At 50.8% G+C, this 22,199-nt stretch overlaps 1 protein-coding gene across 6 annotated transcripts in view; it reads right to left on the bottom strand.

Annotated features, from left to right (window-relative positions):
* The window catches only part of GGA3 (golgi associated, gamma adaptin ear containing, ARF binding protein 3), a 53,410-nt gene that overhangs the window by 2,443 nt on the left and 28,768 nt on the right, over positions 1-22,199 (bottom strand). For 4 of the 6 annotated variants that reach the window (XM_087709966.1, XM_087709964.1, XM_087709968.1 and 1 more), the window contains 6 exons: positions 16,563-16,841; positions 14,944-15,011; positions 12,674-12,990; positions 11,885-12,111; positions 9,723-9,892; positions 982-1,092 (listed from right to left, as the gene is read on the bottom strand). In XM_087709966.1, the coding sequence (XP_087566092.1) occupies positions 982-1,092; positions 9,723-9,892; positions 11,885-12,111; positions 12,674-12,990; positions 14,944-15,011; positions 16,563-16,841 (1,172 nt within the window). The remainder of the gene's footprint in view (positions 1-981; positions 1,093-9,722; positions 9,893-11,884; positions 12,112-12,673; positions 12,991-14,943; positions 15,012-16,562; positions 16,842-22,199) is intronic. The other 2 variants (XM_087709965.1, XM_087709967.1) reach the window with 2 other exon arrangements.

Below are 22,199 nucleotides of genomic sequence, written 5' to 3'. Positions count from 1 at the left end.
GAAAACCAAATATAGCAGCCAGCCACAGAATACAGAGTAAAAGAGCACTTAAATAAGAGTACATGATGCATGCCACATCAGGGATGGAAAGCCCTTTTGTATCCTAGTACTCTCTGAGATTGTTTTTTCTTCCACTCAATTGTGTCTGATTCTTGGATAAAAGGACTGATTTTGGGTGGGATAATTTCCTCACCTTTAAACCAACTGCCCACCCCCGCCCCAAATGGTCACATAGCTGCGCTGATGGAAAATTCTACCATTTGGGAAGTAGAAACCAATAGCATGATTTGGACTCTTCTCTGGAGTAAATGTAAAGGACTATTACTTTCTAGGGGCTTTCTGTTTATAGTCCCACCCCTGAAAAAAATGAAAAAGCCAAGCCCTCACCCCCCCCCCACTTTCAGCCTAACATAATTACTGTGACATTAACAGTTCCAGTGATGCTACAGAAAACTGAGAAGTTGAGATATGTCCCCTAATTTCACAGATTTACTCAGTTGTCTTAGTGAAGCATGAGGGGAAAGAAAAACAAGGCCTAGCAGAATTAAGTAATACTTCATACTCTTTCTTATTTATCCTACTGTGCTTTCCCCCCAAATAAGACAGGGTCTTATTTTCTTTGGACCCTCCAAATAAGCGCTTGGCCTTATTTTCAGGGAGGGCTTATTATTTTTGAGGTGCAGGAGGCGGTGAGCATGGTCACCTCATGGCTGCTGCTGTGTTGCAATATTTTCAGAGAGGGCTTATTTTCAGGGAGAGCTTATTTCAGTGCATATGCTCAAAGCCTGATTGGGCTTATTATCCAGGGAGGTCTTATTTTCAGGGAAACAGGATAACCTTGAAAAATATCATAGTCTGTTTGCTGCCCATTACATCAGTCCAGGAAAACAGTGTTTGAGACATACAAAACATGACCCGGTATAAGGGGTCTATATCTTTTAAGAAGATGAGGATGAGGATGTGGAACACAAGTCTTCCCACCTTTCTAGGATTTGCAAGCAACATGACCTGGGTAATAGCAGCTGGTGGCTTGATGGGGTTGAATGGAACTAACTCTGTCCCTGAAGGTGGCTGCAACTTTACTTTCATGGACTGTAAGGAAAACACCAAAAACAAAAGTTAAGACAATGGCTGCTTCTGTAAAAATAGTACTATACACCTAGCACATTTGATCGTAAGCGTATTTAGAAAAATGGCAGTTGGTCTTACCTGAACTGTATGTTTCAGAGAAGGTGTGGGAGGAGTAACAGATGGGTATTAACCCAGCCCCTTTGCCCTGGAGTCTGAGGATAATCTTTTGAAGCCACGCCTCTGATCCTCCTCTTGCTCTCCCAGATTAACCGATGGTTGTAGCAGAGCCTTGGAAGGAAAGAACAACAGAACAACGCAAGCACATATCCTTCCTATTGACCCTGACTGACCACTGAGCTAACTTAGGCCCCTGGCGTGGGGCGCCCTAAACAAGGGGAAGTGACTCCTCCCACACCTTCTCTGAAACATACAGTTCAGGTAAGACCAACTGCCAGTTTCCAGAGTGAGGTGTGGGAGGGGTAACAGATGGGACATACCAAAGCTAGATGTCCTAGGGAGGGATCAATAGGCCTGAGCCCCTCGAGAGTCTAGGACTCCCTGCAAAACCCTCCTACCAAAGGCTGCCTCTATGGAGGCGTAGGCATCTGAATGGTAGGCATTACCATTCATTAGGTAATGCCTAATGAATGGTGAAGGAGACGCCCAGGCGGCGGCCCGGAAGATTTCCTCTATGGGAGCCTGGGTGGCCCAGGCTGCTGAGGTGGCCGCACTTCTGGTGGAGTGCACTGTAATGCCCTCTGGAACCTGAATTCCCCGTGCCTCGTAGGCCTGTGAAATGGCCGCCCTGATGCACCTGCTGATGGTGGCCAGGGAAACCTTAGCGCCTCTGGTGGAAGGTTGATATGATACGAAGAGGGCTTCTGAACGCCTAAAGGGAGCCGTGCGCTTAAGGTAAATGTGCAAGGCTCTTCTGACGTCCAACCTGTGCCAAGATCTTTCCCTATCCCTGGCGGGCTGCGGACAGAAGTCCGGCAGAACTATCTCTAGAGCACTGTGGAAGGGGGAATTGACCTTGGGCATGAACGCGGGGTCCAATCTGAGAATTACCCGGTTCTCTAGGAATGTGCAGAGGGAGAGAGCGTTGATCTCAGAAACTCTCCTGGCCGAGGTGATGGCGACCAGGAAGACGGCGGTCAGATGGAGCCACTCCGGATCCGGATGCTCCAGAGACCCCTGATGTAGAGCCACTAGAATCATCTCTGCCCCTTCTGACACGAGCCTCCTCAGAACCCCGGGAATGAGGGGAAGGGGGGGAAAGGCGTAAAGTAGACCTGGTGGCCATCTGCAGCGGAGGGCGTCCGTGTCCATGGCTCCTCTGGAGGGGAACCTCGCTACGAAGTTCGGCAGCTGGGCATTCGCTGGAGTTGCGAAGAGATCCACCGTCAGTTGTCCGAACCTTTCGCAGATCCACTGGAAGACGCTGGGATGGAGCTGCTACTCTCCGTTGTTGATCGTCTCCCTGCTGAGCCAATCCGCTTGCTGGTTCTCCGTCCCGGGGATGTGTTCCGCTCTGATGGACTGGAGATGTCTTTCTGCCCAGTTGCCTAACCGGAGGGCCTCGTCGTGAAGGGCCTTGGAGTGGGTGCCCCCTTGCCTGTTCACGTGGGCTTTGGCTGTCATGTTGTCCGTCAGGACCAGGATGTGATGACCGGTGACCGTGGTCTTGAAGTGTCGTAGGGCCAGGTGGATGGCTCTGAGCTCCAACCAGTTGATGTTGTTGCGCAGATCTGTTGGAGTCCAGCATCCCTGGGCTATTTGAGCTTCCAAGTGTGCTCCCCAGCCGAACAGGCTCGCGTCCGTCGTGAGTACCTTCCTCGCTGGCTCCTTGAAGAGGGATCCCTTGCTCAGTGCTGGGGTCAGCCACCAACGGAATGAGAGCAGCACCTGGGGCGACACTTGGATCTTGAATCTGGTGTCGCTCGTCCCCGCCTTCTGGTATGGAAGCAGGAACCACTGCAGCTCCCTGGCGTGTAGGCGAGCCCAAGGCACGATCCCTATACAAGAAATGAATTTCCCAAGGAGCCTGGAAAGAAGAACTACAGGGACAGAGCGTAATTTACGAACTTCATGAATCAGCTGCACAATACTGTCCTTTCGCTCCTGGGGAAGGAACACCTCCCCAGACACCGAATCTATAATAGATCCGAGGTGTTGGAGCCGGGTAAATGGGACCAGCTGGCTCTTCTCTAGGTTGATAGAGAACCCCAGGGACCTGAGGGTGTCAATGGTGGTCCCCAGATCCTGTCTGGCCGTGGCTGGGGACCTGGCTAGGACTAGGATGTCATCTAGATAGCAAAATAGACTGACTGGTAGGGAACGCAGGTGACCTGCGGCTGCAGCCAACAACTTGGTAAAGGTCCTGGGGGCCGAGGCCAGCCCGAAGGGAAGAGACACGGGAGAGGGCCGGAGCATTACGGTCGTAACAGGGAGGGGCAGATATGGCGGGGACTTTAGGGCTGGCCATTACCGGGGAAGGAGGGTTCGCTACGTTACAGAGATCCCTCCTTCCGGCCCTATGAGTTCCACTCCGAGGCCAGATGGCGCGAGTAACCAGGACCCTGGTCTCAGGCTGCTGTCGCTAAATGCCAGGTCTGTGGTTCACAAGGCTCCTCTCGTCCGGGACTTAATTTTAGACGAGAGGGCAGACCTGGCATGTATTACTGAAACCTGGCTGGGCCCGGAGGGAGGAGTCCCCCTCGTAGAGATGTGCCCAGAAGGATTTCAGGTGCTGCACCAGCCGAGAGCCCAGGGAAGGGGTGGGGGTGTGGCTATCGTTATCCGGGAGTCGTTAGCACCTCGTAGGATCCCTGCTCCGGAGCTTGTCGGGTGTGAGTCTCTGCTGGTAAAGTTGGACCTCAAGGGTCAAGTGGGTCTGCTGTTAACGTACCTGCCTCCCAACAGCGTTGCAGCAGCCCTCCCCTCGCTCCTCGAGTCGGTAGCCGAGCTGGCAATTGAGTTCCCTAGACTTATGGTCTTGGGGGACTTCAATTTGCCTTCGCTCGGTGAAAACTCTGATGGGGCGCAGGAGTTCATGGCTTCCATGACGGCCATGGGCTTGACCCAGGTAATTCGGGGCCCAACCCACTCAGCGGGTCACATGCTCGACCTCGTATTTCTCTCGGAGCAGTGGACTTGTGATCTTGGTCTGAGGGGTAATGAGATCATACCCCTGTCGTGGTCAGACCACTGCCTACTGAGGCTCGACTTTCGGAGACCAAACCCCCACTGTAGGGAGGAGGAACCGACCAGGTGGTTCCGCCCCAGGCGACTTATGGAGCCTCTGATTTTCCAGACGGAGCTTGGGGTCATTCCTGATACTCTCGCCCACAGTCCGGTGGAGACTCTGGTTGCTGCCTGGCACTCGGCAGCATCGGAGACCCTTGACTGGATTGCGCCACTACGGCCCCTCCGAGGTGGCGGATCCCGGAGCCTCCTTGGTTCACCGAGGAGCTCCGGGAGATGAAGCGCCGGAGGAGACGCCTAGAGCACCTATGGAGGTCCGATAAATCCGAATCGAACCGAGCAATCCTAACAACCAGCACCAAGGAGTGCTGGTTGTTAGGGCATCAGGGCACTTAGGGCAGCAAAAAGATCTCACATTGCCACCTTGGTTGCGTCCGCTGAGTCCCGCCCAGCCGCCCTGTTTAGGATAACCCGTTCCCTCCTAAATAGGAGGGATACGGGGGAACCCTTGCAGGGTAGAGCTGAGGATTATGCCCAATTCTTAGCGGACAAAATTGCTCAGTTTCGGTCGGATTTGGACTCCATCCCTGCAGTTCCAGCCGAGGCACAAGAGGACGAATTGGTAGACCACCTCTGGGTTGAGTTTCAGGATGTTGCCCCTGGGGATGTGGACAAGGCCATGAGAGCTGTGAGTGCCTCCACCTGTGTACTGGACCCGTGTCCCTCATGGCTGGTCGCTAACAGCAGTGAGGTGACACGAGGCTGGATCCAGGCGGTTGTTACCGCCTCTCTTCGGGAGGGGCACTTCCCCGCCGCACTTAAAGCGGCGGTGGTGAGACCCCTCCTGAAGAAGCCATCTTTGGATCCAGCTGTCCTTAACAACTACCGTCCAGTCTCCAACCTCCCATTTGTTGGGAAGGTTGTCGAGAAGGTGGTGGCCTTCCAGCTTCAGCGGTCCTTGGAGGAAGCAAGCTATCTCGACCCCTTCCAGTCAGGCTTCAGACCCGGTTACAGCACAGAAACCGCTTTGGTCGCATTGACCGATGATCTTTGGAGAGCCAGAGATGGAGGCCATGCCTCCATCCTGGTTCTCCTCGACCTCTCGGCGGCTTTCGATACCATCGACCATGGTATCCTTCTGCGACGACTGCGAGAGGTGGGGGTGGGAGGCACTGTGTTACGGTGGTTCTCCTCCTACCTCTCGGACAGGTCGCAGTCGGTGTCGGTGGGGGGGCAGAGATCGACCCCTAGGCCCCTAACATATGGGGTGCCGCAGGGTTCGGTCTTATCCCCCCTATTATTTAACATCTACATGAAACCGCTGGGTGAGATCATTCGGAGGCACGGGATAAGATACCATCAATACGCGGACGATACTCAATTGTATCTGTCCGCCCCATGCCAACTCAATGAAGCGGTGGACGTGATGAACCGAGGCCTGGAGGCCGTTATGGACTGGATGAGGGCTAACAAGCTTGTACTCAACCCGGAGAAGACCAAGTGGCTGTTGTGCTTTCCTCCCAATAATTCGATCAGTGTTCCATCGCTAAGGCTGGGGGGTCAAACTTTATACCCCTCAGAGAGGGTTCGCAACTTGGGAGTCCTCCTGGACCCACAGCTGACTTTTGACCACCATTTGACGGCTGTGACCAGGGGGGCATTTGCCCAGGTTCGCCTGGTGCGCCAGTTGCGACCCTACCTGAACCGGGAGGCCCTCACAACAGTCACTCGGGCCCTTGTGACCTCTAGGCTGGAATACTGCAATGTGCTCTACATGGGGCTGCCCTTGAAGAGCATCCGGCGACTTCAGCTAGTCCAGAACGCAGCCGCGCGAGCAATTGTGGGTGCACCTCGGTTCACCCACATAACACCTATCCTCCGCGAGCTGCGCTGGCTACCTGTTGATCTCCGGGTGCGCTTCAAGGTGCTACTTATCACCCATAAAGCCCTTCATGGTAGTGGGTCTGCGTACTTGAGAGACCGCCTCCTGCCAATTACCTCCCTGCGACCAATTAGATCACATAGATTAGGCCTCCTCCGAGTTCCATCTGCCAGTCAGTGCCGACTGGCAACTACACGGAAGAGAGCCTTTTCAGTAGTAGCTCCGACCCTTTGGAACGATCTCCCCGTGGAGATTCGTACCCTCACCACCGTCCAGACCTTCCGCACAGCCCTTAAGACCTGGCTAGCCCGTCAGGCCTGGGGACAAAGATAACTGTCCCCACCCGAATGATGAATGAATGTTGCTTACTATTTTACTTCTATGTATTGTTGTGTCTATTGTCTGTATACCCCCCCCCTATATTTTATGTAAGGGGATTGCGAGCGGAACTCCAGGTGTAACCCGAGCTTAACCGTCTGGAGGATCCACTCGTCAGAGGTGATGCGTTCCCAGGCATCCGCGAAAAGGGAGAGGCGATCACCAATAGGGTTGGATCACTTGAACCTGCGGAATGGGCGACCGCCTCCTCCTTGAAAGGGCCGCTTGCCCTGCTGCTGGCCCCTGAATCTGTCCCTAAAAAACTGTCTGTCCCCCTGTCTGTGGAACCTGGGGGACTGGTACCTGTGAGTCTGAGCGTCCGAATCAGGCTGGCGGAAGGATGTTCTCCTGGGGTAGGGGGCGTGTCAGTTATCCGACCGTCTGGTCGTGGCTAGGAGAACCTTCTTCTTGTTTTTGTACTCCACCAGAAGTGGGTCCAGCAAGGCACCGAACAGCTTGTCCCCGACATAATCTGCTCCTGCAAGGTGCCATTTGGCTCGGGACTCTGCCTGCCAGTGGCGCAACCACAGTAAGTGCCTGGACGCTACGGAGGAAGATAAGGCTCGGGACACATACTTAACTGCATCCAGGGTGGCGTCCGCAGAGAATTGTGTGGCTGCCAGCACCTTCGAAATGGCTTGCAGCAGCCGCACCTCCGTGGCCGGTGTACTGTCTCTCAGCTGTTCCAGCCACAACACCGTGGATCTGTTAAAAAAGGAAGCAGAAGCGGCCGCCCTAATGGCCCAGGTTATTGCCTGGAATGTTTTACGTATCACAGTTTCCGTCTTCTTATTATCTGGCTTAAGGCAGTTTGCAATGTCTCCCATCACCGCGGATGAGGCTGAGGCTAGAGTGGCGATCGGGTTGTCCACCTCCGGGAGCTGGAGTGCCTGGTCAAAGGAGGGGTTGAGGTTATAGAACCTCCGCTCATTGCCCCCCGGATTGGGGAAGGATCCTGGTTTGACCCACAGAGATTTTAGGACCTCCATGAACATCTCTGGAGTTGGAATCCCCTCCTTCTTTACCGGGGGTCTATGAAAGGGACCCTTTTTCCTACCCTTACTGGTGCTAGGTGTGGCAATGGTCGGCCTGGGTTCTGGTGGGGGATCCAGGTCTGCTGTGTCCCTGGCCTTACGGAGTAGGGAACTAAATAAGGAGGGGGGAAACAGGCCCGTGATCTTGGGGGCCTCTGTAGACTGAGCATCCTCATCCTCAGAGAACCCCACGTCTTTCAGCTCCCCTTCTAAATCTGAGGCTTCACTGGCAGTGGAGGGAGAAGGGGACCTGTGCTCTTTGGCCACAGAGGCTCTGGGAAGAGTCTGATGATCCCTGGGCTGGTCCCGGGATGATCCCTGTTGTGAGGCCTGGGGTTGGTGCTACATCCCAGCGGCCATCACTTGAGCTAAGGCCCTGGCTAAAACTTCCTGAAAACTCTCAGGTAACTCTGGGAGGGCAGGGCAGAGTTCTGGAGGTTGCAGGTGATCCCTTGCCTCTGGTGAACTTGGTGCCAGTCTGGGCCTAGCTAGGCTGGAAACCCTGCGACCAAAGGGATCCCCCCCTCGTTTCAGAGGAATGAGCAGGCAAAAGGGGGGTCGAAATGGAGCTATGCCTTCTGCCTGAGCTCCTGGGGGAGCCAGTGCAGGGAGTCTGCGGGGGGAGCGTGACCTAGAAGGCGATGGGCTGATGGTCACCCTAAATCTCCTAGATGAGGCCCTGGTAGTTTTGCCCCCTTTAGGGCGAGTCTCCTTAGTGGATGCCCTGGGGGTGCCCTTCCTGGTGGGAGACCTCCCTCTGGTGGCCTGGGAAGCTCCCCTGGAGGTCCCTTTGTCTGGATCTGGGTCCCCTAGGGATCTCGGCCCAGCACCCCCGCTCCTCGCCACGTCCGCCTTGCACTTACTCTTTTTCCCGCTCATCTCTCCTCGGTATCTGCCAGCTCAGCTGCTTCTTCTTCCAGCCGCCGATCCACGGCTCGAGCACCGGCCTGCACTGAAAATCAGGCCCCTCTGCGGAACCACCGGCAGAGTGGGGGCCGCTCTAGGCCTCTTCCGGCCTCCTCAGTGCCTCTTGAGCGCTCCCGGCTACCGTAGATGATTGCCGGTCATGCGCTCAGCCATGTGCTCCTTTCAAAATGGCGGCCGTCGGCCTGCGACCCGAGCTTGCCTGAAGCTGGAGAGCGGTGGGGCAATCCCCTGTGGATCCCTGGTCCTCCGGAGCCTGATCAGGCGGCTGCAGTCCGAAGGCCTCTCCACGCACTTCGATCGGTGTGGAGGCTTCCTCCCCTTTTACACGACCGTCCGGCCACTTGGGGAGCGTGCACGTGCTAGCCGGGCAGCAAGGCCTTCGCTAGTAGTGCTGAGCACGTTGGAGGAGAGATGCAGCGCTGGAAGCTTCTTGATGAGAGAAAGATTGCTAAAGGAAAAAACTTACGCTAAAAAACGTCTAGATTTCCAAAGTGCGGGAGAGTCAGGAAACACTCCTTCTGGGCTGGAGTCTGAGGTTAATCTGGGAGAGCGAGAGGAGGATCAGAGGCGTGGCTTCAAAAGACTCCAGGGCAAAGGGGCTGGGTTAATACCCATCTGTTACTCCTCCCACACCTCACTCTGGAAACTGGGAATACTTTCTAAAAGGCGGCCAAACCACTCAGCTGTCTTAGTATTAACTGCTTTGATATAATTAATTTGGGATCCGCTGAAGAAATTATCAGAGACTCCGTGGAAATCAACAGTATCCAAAGATGCCCTAAGAGTGGTGAGATTCAAAATTTTACTACCGGTTCTGGGGGTGTGGCTTGGTGGGCATGGCATGGCTTGGTGGGCATGGCAGGGGAAGATACTGTAAAATCCCCATTCCCTCCCGATCACCTGGGACTCGGGAGGCAGAGAATAGATGGGGGCGGGGACAGTCAGAGGTGGTATTTACCGGTTCTCCAAACTTCTCGAAATTTCCGCTACCGGAAACTGCTGAATGCCACCTCTGGTCCTAATGCAGTAACTGGGAACAAGAAGCCTGCAAAATGGTAGCACAAAGATTCTTGCTTCCCCTTAGGTGGAGTATCTATCTTTGATTTAGCCCTGTGACCCAGAGGGATTCCTTGCTGGGAAGTCTTAGCTTCTGCCTGCACCCATAAAAGAATTCTACATTCTTCCTCCGCTTGGTTCTTGGCCAACTGTTATCTTCTTTCCCCCACCTTTGGCACCGCAGCTTGTAGCACAATATTCTTGATCGGAAGAGGTGCTGTGTTCAGCATCGATACCACCACCACCAACACGTCAGGCCTCCCGGGAGGACACTCCTTGGCAAAGTGCAGCAGAATACGCAAACCATTCTTGTCATAAGCAGTCACGGGAAGAACACTGCCTGCAAGGCGAAGGAAGTGTTTATGTGGTAGAAAAGCAATATAGAATAAACAGCATGGACTTTGACAGGGTGACTGTGTCGCAACAGAAGTTGCAACCTAGCTTTCAAACAGGTTGTTAAAAAAAATAAAGCTGGGCCCTCCATGGGGATCTGAGTTTCCCACTCCCCTACTAGATGTCAATGCTATCACTCATCCTTGAGGAAGGCATATCATTCCTGAAGAGCAGATATGCTAATCACCATAAAGTCTTCATCTCATAAGGATTACCGCAACCCATGCTCTCCTTCCTCTCATGCCTGTCAGTTCTATGAGGGTGACTAGACTAAGAAACCAATGCCATGGAGGTCACGACTATTATTATTATTATTATTATTATTATTATTATTATTATTATTATTATTATTATTATTATTATTAAACAGTCATAACAGAATCGTGCAATCTCAAAATGCTTCCCACTGTTCCCCTTTATGTCAAGTTTGATGAAAAGAAGGACTAGGGGAGACATGATAGCAGTGTTCCAATATCTCAGGGGTTGCCACAAAGAAGAGGGAGTGAAACTATTCTCCAAGGCACCTGAGGGTAGAACAAGAAGCAATAGGAGGAAACTAATCAAGGAGAGAAGCAACCTAGAACTAAGGAGAAATTTCCTGACAGTTAGAACAATTAATCAGTGGAACAACTTGCCTCCAGAAGTTGTAAATTCAATTCAATTCAATTTAAACCTTTATTGTCAGATGCACAAATGCTCCAACACTGGAAGTTTTTAAGAAGAGATTAGATAACCATTTATCTGAAATGCTGTAGGGTTTCCTGCCTAAGGAGGGCGGTGGACTAGAATGCCTCCAAGGTCCCTGCCAATATATTTTTTACATCATGTTAATAATAATAATACCGACTGCCAGCAGTTCGATCCTCACCAGCTCAAGGTTGACTCAGCTTTCCATCCTTCCAAAGTAGGTAAAATGAGGAGCCAATTATTGGCGGCAATATGCTGACTCTGTAAACCGCTTACAGAGGGCTACAAAGCACTATGAAGTGGTGTATAAGTCTAGGTACTATTACTATTGCTATTTTATCTGAGAGTCCAATCCAGCGGCAGTCATCAGCATGAATGTTAGGGGCCTAAACTAAGAATAGGCACCAACAGATCAAAATATGACTCTAGAGAGGCATGCAGTTCAGTGTTGTGGATGGGGTAGGGCATCTCAAGTAACTGCATGTGATTTGAGCCTGTGTCCTTAGTGCCACTATCTTTAAACCATGAAAATAAGGTCCACTTATAGGATGGAGAAAGCTGGAAAAAGTGATGGAGGGATAGCAGAGTCTGCCTAACAGAGAAAGCACTAAGCCTTTTGAATAAAGGCAAGAAATAATTCTTGAGTTGAGTGTTAAGATTCAAGGACTTCGAATGTCATACTTAATGAATCCTTAGTCTCACTACAAGAGAAAAGGGGCTACCTCTTTGGTGACACTCGCCACTGTCCCCATGTCTCCACCCCACCATCCTCAATAAATAGCTCTCACTGATTACAAATGTAAGGATAAACATTGCAAACAGATTAGGTGGACCACACTTATTTTTCTAAATTTCCCTAAATATTTCCCTAAACAGATAGAAGAACTACCTCAAAAATAGCATCACTTTACTATAAATTTCTTTTGCTTCAATTTATTGCAGCAAAATGCTTTAAAAACAACAACCTGTTAACAGACATTTAGTGTCGAACGGCAATAAAGAGGCAGGGGAGTACATACAGCGTTATTTCCAGCATTTGCTCCCAGGATAAGAAGCTTATGTTTTTGAAAACTAAAAGGATAAACCAGGTTAAAAAAAAGAATCCACACCTTCATTACATAGAATGAAGGACACCACATCTACACCGACAAAAGGGGTGTGTTTGTGAAGAACTATGTTTTTTCCCCTGAGAATAAAAATAGGCACCCTTTACTTCACCATTAAACAGATACTGGCCAGCAATGACCCATACTTGGCTTAATTGATTCCAGTGGAACATGGATATTGGCCAAGGAGATCTCAGGTCCTTTCAAGGGACTTCCTTGTTGCTGGAACAGGGCTGATTGAAAGATGGGACTTCCTGGATATGGAACTTGAGGGACTCCTGGAACAGTGAGTGGCAATCCTGTGGCAGATGCCAGAAGTGCAGAAGTAGCAGCAGGGACTGTAGAGGCCGTTACGGCTGCTGGAGCTGAAGACCTGAAAGGAGGATTCCAGATAATTACCTAATTTACACACAGGCTAATAGTAACACTGATTTATTTAAAGTATAAGGTCACCAAACGGGACTCAAGGCAGCTTGAATGTAAATTTAAAATATAGACAAGACAGATATTGTCACCCTTTGTTCATGTATTGTTTAATGGGGGGTGGGGGAGAGGACAAATCATTGGAAATGCTTATGGTTAATATCAATTCCTGTCACAGAAAATGGCCCTTTGAAGATACAATACTGCTGTATTGTATCTTCATCAGTGGTGCTCAAAGGAATATATTCTTAGCTGGTGGAGAAGATGGATAGATAATTGACCCCCACACTCTTTGCAGTAGCACAGGCGCTGAACCACAGCCACGGGAAGATTAAAGAGTAATTTATGTGCCAAGCCCAGAGGCTTATTTTAAGGAACCATTTAATAAAATAGACCCAAATATTGAAAACTGACATTAAAGCAAATGCCCTCATTCCCCATTTTTAATTTAAACAAGAGAAAGAGCCATTATCAAGCAGAGAGAACAGAGGGAAAAAAACACCAACCCTTACCCTTTGTTTTCCTCTAGAAGATGATTTAATGGGTCTATCTTGTGCAATTCATTCATTCCCATTGCTGAGCCAAAGTAACCTGGAGCTACAGGCATTGTACTTAAAGAGCCAAGTGATGGTCCGGTGGAAAAGATGAATGAGACTGAGGTAGGAGCAGACATACTGGAAACAGGCTGAGGGGCTGTGAAGGTAGAAGGAAGAGGTACTGATGCTCCACATCCGGGCTGTGACACAGATGAAAGAAGCAGGTTCACTGCAGAGTTGCAAGGAACAGAAACTGGCTTTGGATTCAAGAAGTCCAGATCTACTGGCTCATTCTGCAACACAGGAAAGAGATGTACCGCTGCAGTATTTCACCTCTCTTCTGTTATCACACTCTAGAATGGCCTTCATCAGGCCGTGTGTATTCCTCTATACCAGGGGTGTCAAACTCGATTTCATTGAGGCAGGGGTAAAATCCAGCAGGTTCTGACAGGTTCTGGAGAACCAGTAGCGGAAATTTTGAGTAGTTCAGAGAACCGGCAAATGCCACCTCTGGCTAGCCCCAGAGCGAGGAGAGAATAGGGATTTTGCAGTATCCTTCCCGTGCCACGCCCCACAAGCCACGCCCCACAGAACTGGTAGTAAAAAAAAATGAATTTCACCACTGCATTGAGGATTTCATTCAGGGTTGTGTTTGACCTTTGGGACCAAGTGGGCATGGCCAGGGTAGCCATGGCCAGCTTGATGTCACTCATGTCGGCGGCGTCTGTGGTGAACCAAGCGCCCTGCCAGCGAAAATGGAGTTCCCAAGCTACTGACAGAGGGTTACAGGAGGCCGCTGCAGGCTCCCAAGCTCCGTTTTCACTGGCAGAGTGCTCAGGCCACCACAGGGGTTCCCGACACAAGTGACATGGGCCAGATCTAAGCACCCCACAGGCCTTGAGTTTGACACCTCTGCTCTATACAAAGGATGAGGGGAAGGAAGCCAAGGGCACAACAGGTTTTTAAAAAGCTCTTCTCTATTTCAAATGGGTTGCCTTGTTATAGAAACAATTATGGAAAATAAATCTGATCTGTATCTCCTATGGAAAATAGGATACTCTTCATTACTGCATCCTCTAACAATGGAATAAGCCAGAAAAATAAAGGACAATTCTATTTAGGACAGAATCATTCTGGATATTTTCCTAAAAATCTTCTGAAGTATAAACCGAGGAAGTTATGCAGCATTTCAAATTTAATTCAAAAATGTGATTCTGAGCAGAAGAAGGAACAAAGGTGGCATCTATCTGTAACTCTTTATGCCAGTGTTTTCAAGCTCCCAGCCTGCAGGCCAGATGCATCACGCTGTGGCCATGCCCCATTTAGCGAAGGGAGGGGGGAAAGTCCCAATACATCATGTGATGCGAGTTTGACACCCCTGCTTTATAGTCACAAACCTCAGGAAAAGGTGTGGTTGCTTTAAAGAACTGCAGATAAATGTTGTATTTTATTTATTTACTAGCCGATAACCTGGAATTGCCTGGGTTTTTATTTATAGGGGGGAAATGTCCGGACCAAACGTAATTTCTAACTTTGGATTTTCCCCCTTACCAGAAGGAGCTCCCTTGTGGAGTACTGTGAAGCCATGAAGTACTGTGTACAATAGAAGCCATTTTAAGGCACAACAGGCTGTATCTTAACAGAACACACACCCTGAGGAGTTTTAGGGGTGTCTTACCTGTGTACAATGACTTATCATCTGTGTACGACGTTTGGTTGAAATTGCTCGAGGCATTCCAGAATTATGCCTGAACACACATACAAACACGTTCATATATATTGTATATATACATTTTTGGCTAATAAATAAATGAAGGGAGACTAGTATAGATCTATTTCAAGCTGTTTCAAATCCCAGTAAGGGTATGGCTAGCTGATGAGAGCTAAATAGCTTGAAATAGATCTATACTAATCTCCCTTCATTTATTTATCAGCAAAAAATTCAATACAAAATGGTTTTGGCCTGGAAGGTTCCTAGGGTGGAGCTGAAAGGCAAAAGGGAAGCAGTATGCTCCCTCCCATATTTGGGGCATACCAGGTGCCTTGACAAACATTACACACACACACACACACACACACACACACACACACACACACACACACACACACACAATATGTAATGTATTTGCTGCCCATCTCGTATCCAAGAACTCTATATTTACCTGCCTGCCAAATTCAGTACATCTCTTTGGAATCTAAATGGCTGCACAGCCCTAAAACCTAGTAGTGTACAGAAAACAAAATACCTGGAGCAGGTTCCACTGATTTGCTTCCACTGATTCTTTTACTACACTTTGAGCAGGGTCATTGAGGCCTGAGTGGGGAGAAAAAACAGTGTTAGGAATGGGAAGGGATAAAGGCAAGTCACATTTTAGTAGGAAAAAACTCTTAAGTAAGCTGATGAGGCATGCGGTATTTTGCATTTAGGCTGTGGACCCAAGTGCAAATCCAAGTTTAGGTACATTTTATACTGTGGGTCCTTGAACAAACCCTCGTTCTCCAAGACAGTATCCAAGAGTGCTATGTTGTGAGATGAAGGACAGAGGTGGGGGTGGGGAGTTAATTGCAATATCACCCTCTCCCTGACAGATTTCATGCTTACATTCAGCTCAGCGACTCTTTGAAAACCTGTTAAAAAATAGACATTGGGCCAATTCACACAGCCATTTCTTAATTTTTTATTTTTTCTACTGCTCTTTAACTGCACAACTATTACTGTTTAGACCGCATTTGTTACTCAACAACTAGGAGCAGAAGCAAGTAGGGCGTTACAGATATTCTTCTGAGAGTATGAGTAATTTTATTGCTCCCAGCTCATTCAAACAAATAAATACTATCACATGCCTTCTCAAAAGACCCCAGTGTAATCTACCCGTCCAGGGGAGGTATATTCCAGATCCTGTCTGAGAGAGAGCATCATCTTGATCCAGCATTAAATCCTTTTCTGCCATGGTGCCTGTTCTCTGGAACATCACCACCACCCCTCCACAATTAGACCTAGTCCAATCCTAACATTAACCTGACTTTGCTTTCAAGCCCAGGGCTTGGATAAAACAAGTGAGCTTGTTTCATGGCTAATTTGAGTTTTTATTTCTCAGATGCCATTTTTATGATTTTTTTTTTTAATTCTGGCTGTTTTGTTTTATATTCAATTTTAATCGGGAGTCGCCCAGAGCGGTGTATATGAGATGGGTACCCTATATACATTTATTAAATAAACACATACATATGCTACCCGTGGACGCTACCCAATTACTGTAGATCAGGGGTGTCAAACTCAAGGCCCGTGGGCTGAATCAGGACCATAGGGTGGTTAGACCTGGCCCATGGGGCTGCCCTGGGAACAGCAAAGGACCGGCATGCAGGGCCTCTGCCGGCAAAAACTGAAATCAGGAGGGCCGCATGTGGCTCTCCCGAACTCCACTTTCACTGGCAGAGCACTGAGGCCACCACAGATGCCCCCAACACGAGTAATGTCGAGCTGGTCATGTCCTCTGGCCATGCCCCCCCCCCCACCTCCTGAGGTCAAACACAACCCTGATGTGGCCCACAATGCAATCGAGTTTGACATGCCTGCTGTAGATACAGCAGTTGGGAAAAAGAAGACTCATAACGTTTCCATTTAGCTTATGGCATTCCATCTCTCTCTGTCTTTCTTATCTTAATACAGTGGCAGCATTCAAAACAGAGTACTACTTTGCCTATGCTGTCTTCCTTAGCTCTCAGTGATATTCTAGTCCAGAAAACAGGCTTATTTAATGCATTGCGACAAAGACCTTCCTTTTACCAGATTGTGGACAAAGTATCCACAGCAGCATGGCTTCCTAGCTACACATTAAATACCCTCAAACCACATCCAACTGACCTAAACACAGGAGTTCCTCATCAAGCAGAGAGAGGGAATTGGCTGCACTAGTTGACTGAGTAGCAATGGATTCAGCATAGCCGACTGAATGACTCCGGGAGTGACCAGTTGCCTGAGGCGGGGGTGGGAGGATGGGGATCTCTGATAAGGCTGGAGCTGGAGTTAGGGTTGGTGTTGCATTTGACATAAGGAGTGGTGATGGTGGTTGTGGTGGCACATTTGAAACCTCCAATCCCTCCAAATCAATGAGGGTATTGACGTTATCGGCAGAATTGCTTCCTGGAAGGAAAGGAGAGAATTGAAAAAGATGCCAAAGGATACAACAGTTTTCAGCAAATACATCACAATACTGGATAGTTGCTTTTAAGCACAAGGGCATTGCTTTAATACCTGGATGCACGTCTAAGACATCAAGAGTCAACTCTCAAGGCAGATTTCCAGCCTTGTCCATTTCTTCAACAGACAAGAGCTTCCGTGTTCCCTAATTCTAAAGAGCAACAGAAACCGCCATGCCAAGAGTATATTAGATTGCATTATCTTCTGCCATGTTTTGGCCTGAGCTCTTTCTCTTGTATCTCACCTTTCTATTCTTTGTCATTCAGCATTACTGAGAAATGTGCCCTATTATTATGAATTGACCGTTGACTTACCTGAACCATCCTTCTATGTGTGCTGCGAGGGGAATCCAAGCATGGTTAACTTTGTCCATTAGCCTAGAGATTGAGTATGTAAATGTTGACCACGCCTCCTCTGACTGGATGGGTCAGTTTTGTACGAAGTCAGCCGTTGAAAGATGTATGTCAATGTCACTTATGGTCGTATCCAAAACAGGTATTAAGAGTCACGTCCAGAGTAGTCCAGTCAAGAAAATAGCAAGGTTAGTCATTGAGTCAGCGTCAAGGTGTAGCCCTGGCCAGCCGAAACTGCGGGCAGGTTTGGATTCCCCTCGCAGCACACATAGAAGGACCGTTCAGGTAAGTCAATGGTCGTTCTCCTGTGTGCTGCTTGGGGAATCCAAGCATGGGACATGCCAAAGCAATTAAGTTCCAGGGTGGGAGTTAGGCTGGTCAGGATCCTCCGGAGAAGAAAGAACCCTCTGCAGCACTCTCCGCCCAAAGGAGGCCTCTGGCGAGGCATACACATCAATCTTGTAGTGTCGAATAAATGGTGAAGGCGACGACCAAGTAGCAGCCCTGCAAGTCTCTTCCACTGAGGCTTGCGTAGCCCAGGCCGCCGTGGTGGCAGCACTCCTGGTAGAATGAGGAGTAATACGCCTGGGAACCGGTCGGGAATGGCTGTCATACGCCAGAGCGATGCACGCCTTTAACCATCGGCCGATGGTGTGGGAAGACACCTTCTGTCCCATGGATGATGGCTGGAATGAAACAAACATTGCCTCCGACCTCCTGAACGATGCCATGCGCTTCACATAGCGTCAAAGAGTTCTGAGAACATCCAAATGATGTCACTGGCGCTCCTGAGGATGGGAAGGGCGTGGGCAAAAGTCCGGGAGGATGAGCTCCTGAGCCCTGTGGAACAACGTGTTGACCTTCGGGAGGAAGGCTGGGTCCAAACGGAGGACAACTCTGTTAGGATGAAATATGCAGAGGTCCGCACGAACCGAGAGCGCCAACTCCGACACCCTCCTGGCCGATGTAATGGCCACCAGGAACACAATTTTAAGCGTCAGTAACCGAATGCTGATGGAGTGAATGGGCTCGAATGGGGCAGATGTGAGCGCCCTGAGGACCAAGGTCAAGTCCCAGGTAGGATAACGGTGCACTGTCTGGGGCCTCAGATTAGCTGCACCCTTCAGGAAAGACTTGACCCGTGAGTGCTGAGACAAGGAGCGGCCCTGGCCACCCCCAATCACCGTGGATAATGCTGCGACCTGCCGGCGAAGCGTGTTGGGTGCTAAGCCCTTGTCAAGTCCTGATTGCAAAAAGTCTAAGACTTGGGGCACCGAAGCCCTGATAGGGTCAGCACCGGTGCGGCGGCACCACCTGCAGAAGGCCTGCCAGGTGGCCCCATATATACGTGTAGTAGATGGTCGTCGGGCTGCCTGGATAGTGTCAATAACTTTACTTGAATAGTGAAGGCCGATCAGAATAGCCCGCTCACGTGCCACACGGCTAACTGCAGTAGCTGGGGGTTCAGGTGAATGAGAGCCCCCTGGTTGAGCTGGATCCGGTCGTCCGGAATCCTCCACGGATGTGACACCAACAGGTGCACGAGGTCTGCATACCAGGGTCGTCTGGACCACATCGGGACAACCAACAGCACTTCCGCCTGTTCCGTCAGGATCTTCTGGATGACCGACGGGAGGATCGGGAGGGGAGGAAAGGCGTAAAGGAGGCCGGCCAGCCACGGACTGCGTAGAGCATCCACCCTCTCCACCCCGGGAGTCTGGTACCTGGTGTAAAATCGCGGTAGTTGCACGTTGTGAGGTTGCGCCAACAGATCCACCTCGGGATGGCTGAACCGGCGAGAGAGTTCCTGGAAGATGTCGGGGTGAAGTTGCCACTCCGCTTGATCCACGGTGGCTCTGCTTAGCCAGTCCGCCTGCATGTTGGCAACGCCCGAGATGTGCTCCGTCCAAATTGATAACAGTCTGTTCTCCGCCCAGTGATGCAGCTTCTCCGCCTCTAGCATCAGGGCCCTGGAGTGGGTACCCCCTTGGCGGTTGGCATGGGCCTGGGAGGCTACACTGTTGGTCAAAACCAGCACGTGGTTGTGTGATACAATGTCCCAAAACTCTTGGAGGGCTAGGCAGATGGCGCGTAGGTCCAGCCAATTGATGCTGTTTGCCAGCTCCTGGCTCGACCAGCGTCCTTGAGCGACTCGGCCCAGGGCATGGTCCCCCCACCCAAATAGGCTGGCATCCATTGTAATTTGGATGCGGTCCGGTTCCTTGAAAGGGCACCCTTGGAGGAGTTTGAAGGATGTCCACCCCCGGAGAGACCTGGGAGGTTTGGGTGGGAACCGAACCTTGATCTGGGAATGGCTGGTGTGCGCCCTCTGGAAGGGAAGCAGGAACCATTGAAGTGGGCGTGCATGGAACCTGGCCGAGGGAACCACATTGATACAAGAAATCATTTTTCCCAGTAATTTGGACAGTGTTGCCAATGGTAAGAGTCTCTGAGATAGTACCTGATTCGCCAGGTGCTGGATGCTCTGTCGCCTCTCTGGAGACAGGGAGACTTCGCACGTTACTGAATTGACGATGGTCCCCAGGTGGAGCAGCGATGTGGTCGGCTGCAGGTGACTCTTGGGGAGGTTGAGGACGAACCCGTGACTGCGCAGCGAGTCCATTGTGGCCTGCAGATCCCGTAGGGCCTGGTTCCGAGATGGAGACAGAACCAAGATGTCGTCCAAATAACAATTCACTTGTATTGGGACTGGGCGAAGTGATGCCGCTACGACTGCCAGGAGTTTGGTAAACGTGCGAGGGGCCGATGACAGGCCGAAGGGTAAGGCCCGGTACTGAAAGTGACGGCCATTGAACTGGACGCGTAGAAATCTCCGATGTGCCGGATGGATGGGCACGTGGAGGTATGCTTCCTTGATGTCGACTGATGTCATCATGTCGCCTTGGCGGATGGAGGCCAATATGCTTTTGAGAGATTGCATTTTGAAGTTTTGGTACTTGATGTACCAATTGAGCCTTTTCAAATCTAGGATGGCCCGCCATCCCGAGTTCTTGGGCACAAGGAACAAGATGGAGTAAAATCCTAGCCCCTCTTGACCCATTGGTACCTGCTCTACAGCCCTGATGGTGAGAAGGTGTTGTATTTCGGTGTCCATGAGACGCCTTTTTGTCGGGCACCTGGGTACGGGGCACTTGATGAACCGCCTCGGGGGAATGGAGAGAAATTCTAGAGTGAGGCCCAGCCTCACTACGTGAAGGGCCCAGGCGTCGGACGTGATCTCCGCCCACTGATGAGTGAAGGCCAGGAGGCGGCATCCAATGGGTTCCTCCCCTTGTGAGTCACCGTTACCTCCGAAAGGACCGGTTGCCAGCTCCACGAAATGGCCTTCTAGCCTGGGACTGCGCCTGGGTCTGCTGGCGACCCCTATCCCTCGCCCCCGTGCGATCCTGGCCGCGGTCCTGCGACTGGGAAAACCCCCTGTTGTAGTGGGGAATGTAGGGAGCAGGAGCGAATCTGGAATCCCCGGCCCAAAAGGGCTGTCGTCTATTATAAGGCTGTTGTCTCCTATTGGTGCGACCACTGGTGGAAGGGAGAACCTTACGCTTATCCCTGGTCTCAATGAGGATGGGATCTAGGACAGATCCAAACAAGGCCCCACCCTTGAAGTGCATGGACGCAAGGCACTATTTGGACTTGACGTCAGCCTGCCAATGGCGAAGCCACAGCAAACGCTGGGATGCCACATTAGAGACTACAGCTCGAGAGGCAAATTTTGCTGCACTAAGAGTGGCATCCGCAGAAAATTCCAAGGCTGCCATCAATTTGGTAATATCTTGGTGAAGGCGCATGTCCTCTGGGGCAAGCCTACCCTGCAACTGTTTAAGCCAGACCAAGGAGGTTCTATTAAAGATGGACGCCACAGTAGCTGAGCGTAGGGCCCAGGCCGCAGCCTGATGGGTCTTACGAATGACTGTCTCGGCCTTTCGGTCCTCTGCCTTCAAGCCCTCAGAGATCTCTGATGGAATTAACGCTGGAGAAGCGAGGGCAGCAATAGGAGTATCTACGGTGGGGAATTAGAGAATACCTTCCAATTCTGGAGTAGAAGTGTACAATTTCCTATCCCCATTGCTGGGCGGGGTAACCGCAGTTGGTTGATCCCACTGCTTTTGAATCAGATCTAGAAATAGCTTGGGTGAGGGAATAACGTCCTTCAAGGCCACCTGTTCAGCGAAGAGGCATTCAGTTGCATCCAAACCCACTGCTGTGCTATCCTTAGAGGCTGCCTCCTCCATGTGGGTGGTGGTTTTAGCCTTATACAATAAGGACTTAAATAGAGAGTGTTGAAACAATCCAGGGGCAGTAGGCTGATCCAGAGGCAAACCCTCATCATCAGAAAAATCCCTGTCTATAACCTCACCTTCCTCCACTAAGGCTGACTCCTCACTATAGACTGAGGGCAGGGGCGAAGGTGGGTCTGTCTGAGGAATAGATGAATCCCCTTGCACTGCCTGGGGATCAGGACCAGTCTGGGCCCTAGGAACCTGGGCTCTACGATGCAGCTCTGCATCCACACCCCTAGAAATAGCTGCAGATATCATCTGGTAAAGATCAGGAGGAAGGCCCAAATCCTGGCCTTCCATCGGCCTGAGGCCTGCAGCAGTAGGAGTGAACGTAGCAGAGGGCCCTGCACGTGGGGGCGAGCGGGCCGAAGCCACACTAGCTTCCGATATGACTGGGGGGGGATTGGGGCCCCAATACCCCTTCCGCAGAAAAGGGTGCCCGGGGCAATTGTGTATCAGGAGACCAACCCTGCTCTGTAAGGCGCACTGGTGAAACTCGTTGCAGAATCAGGACCGGGGGTGAGCAGCTAGGTGCCCCAGAGGCTTTAGATGCGGCTTTGTCTTATCCTTGCGTTTATGGGATTTATCCCGAACGGGATAAATGTCTGGAGGCCCTAGTAGCGGCCCTGCCAGTCCTTGGGCTAGCT

Source organism: Thamnophis sirtalis, unplaced genomic scaffold (genome assembly GCF_051295495.1).
Source record: "Thamnophis sirtalis isolate CommonGarterSnake01/CBP01778 unplaced genomic scaffold, rThaSir2_p1.2 scaffold_3, whole genome shotgun sequence".
Lineage (NCBI taxonomy): Eukaryota > Metazoa > Chordata > Lepidosauria > Squamata > Natricidae > Thamnophis > Thamnophis sirtalis.
Note: the sequence above shows the minus strand (reverse complement) of the source record. Positions and strands in the feature narration are given on the sequence as shown.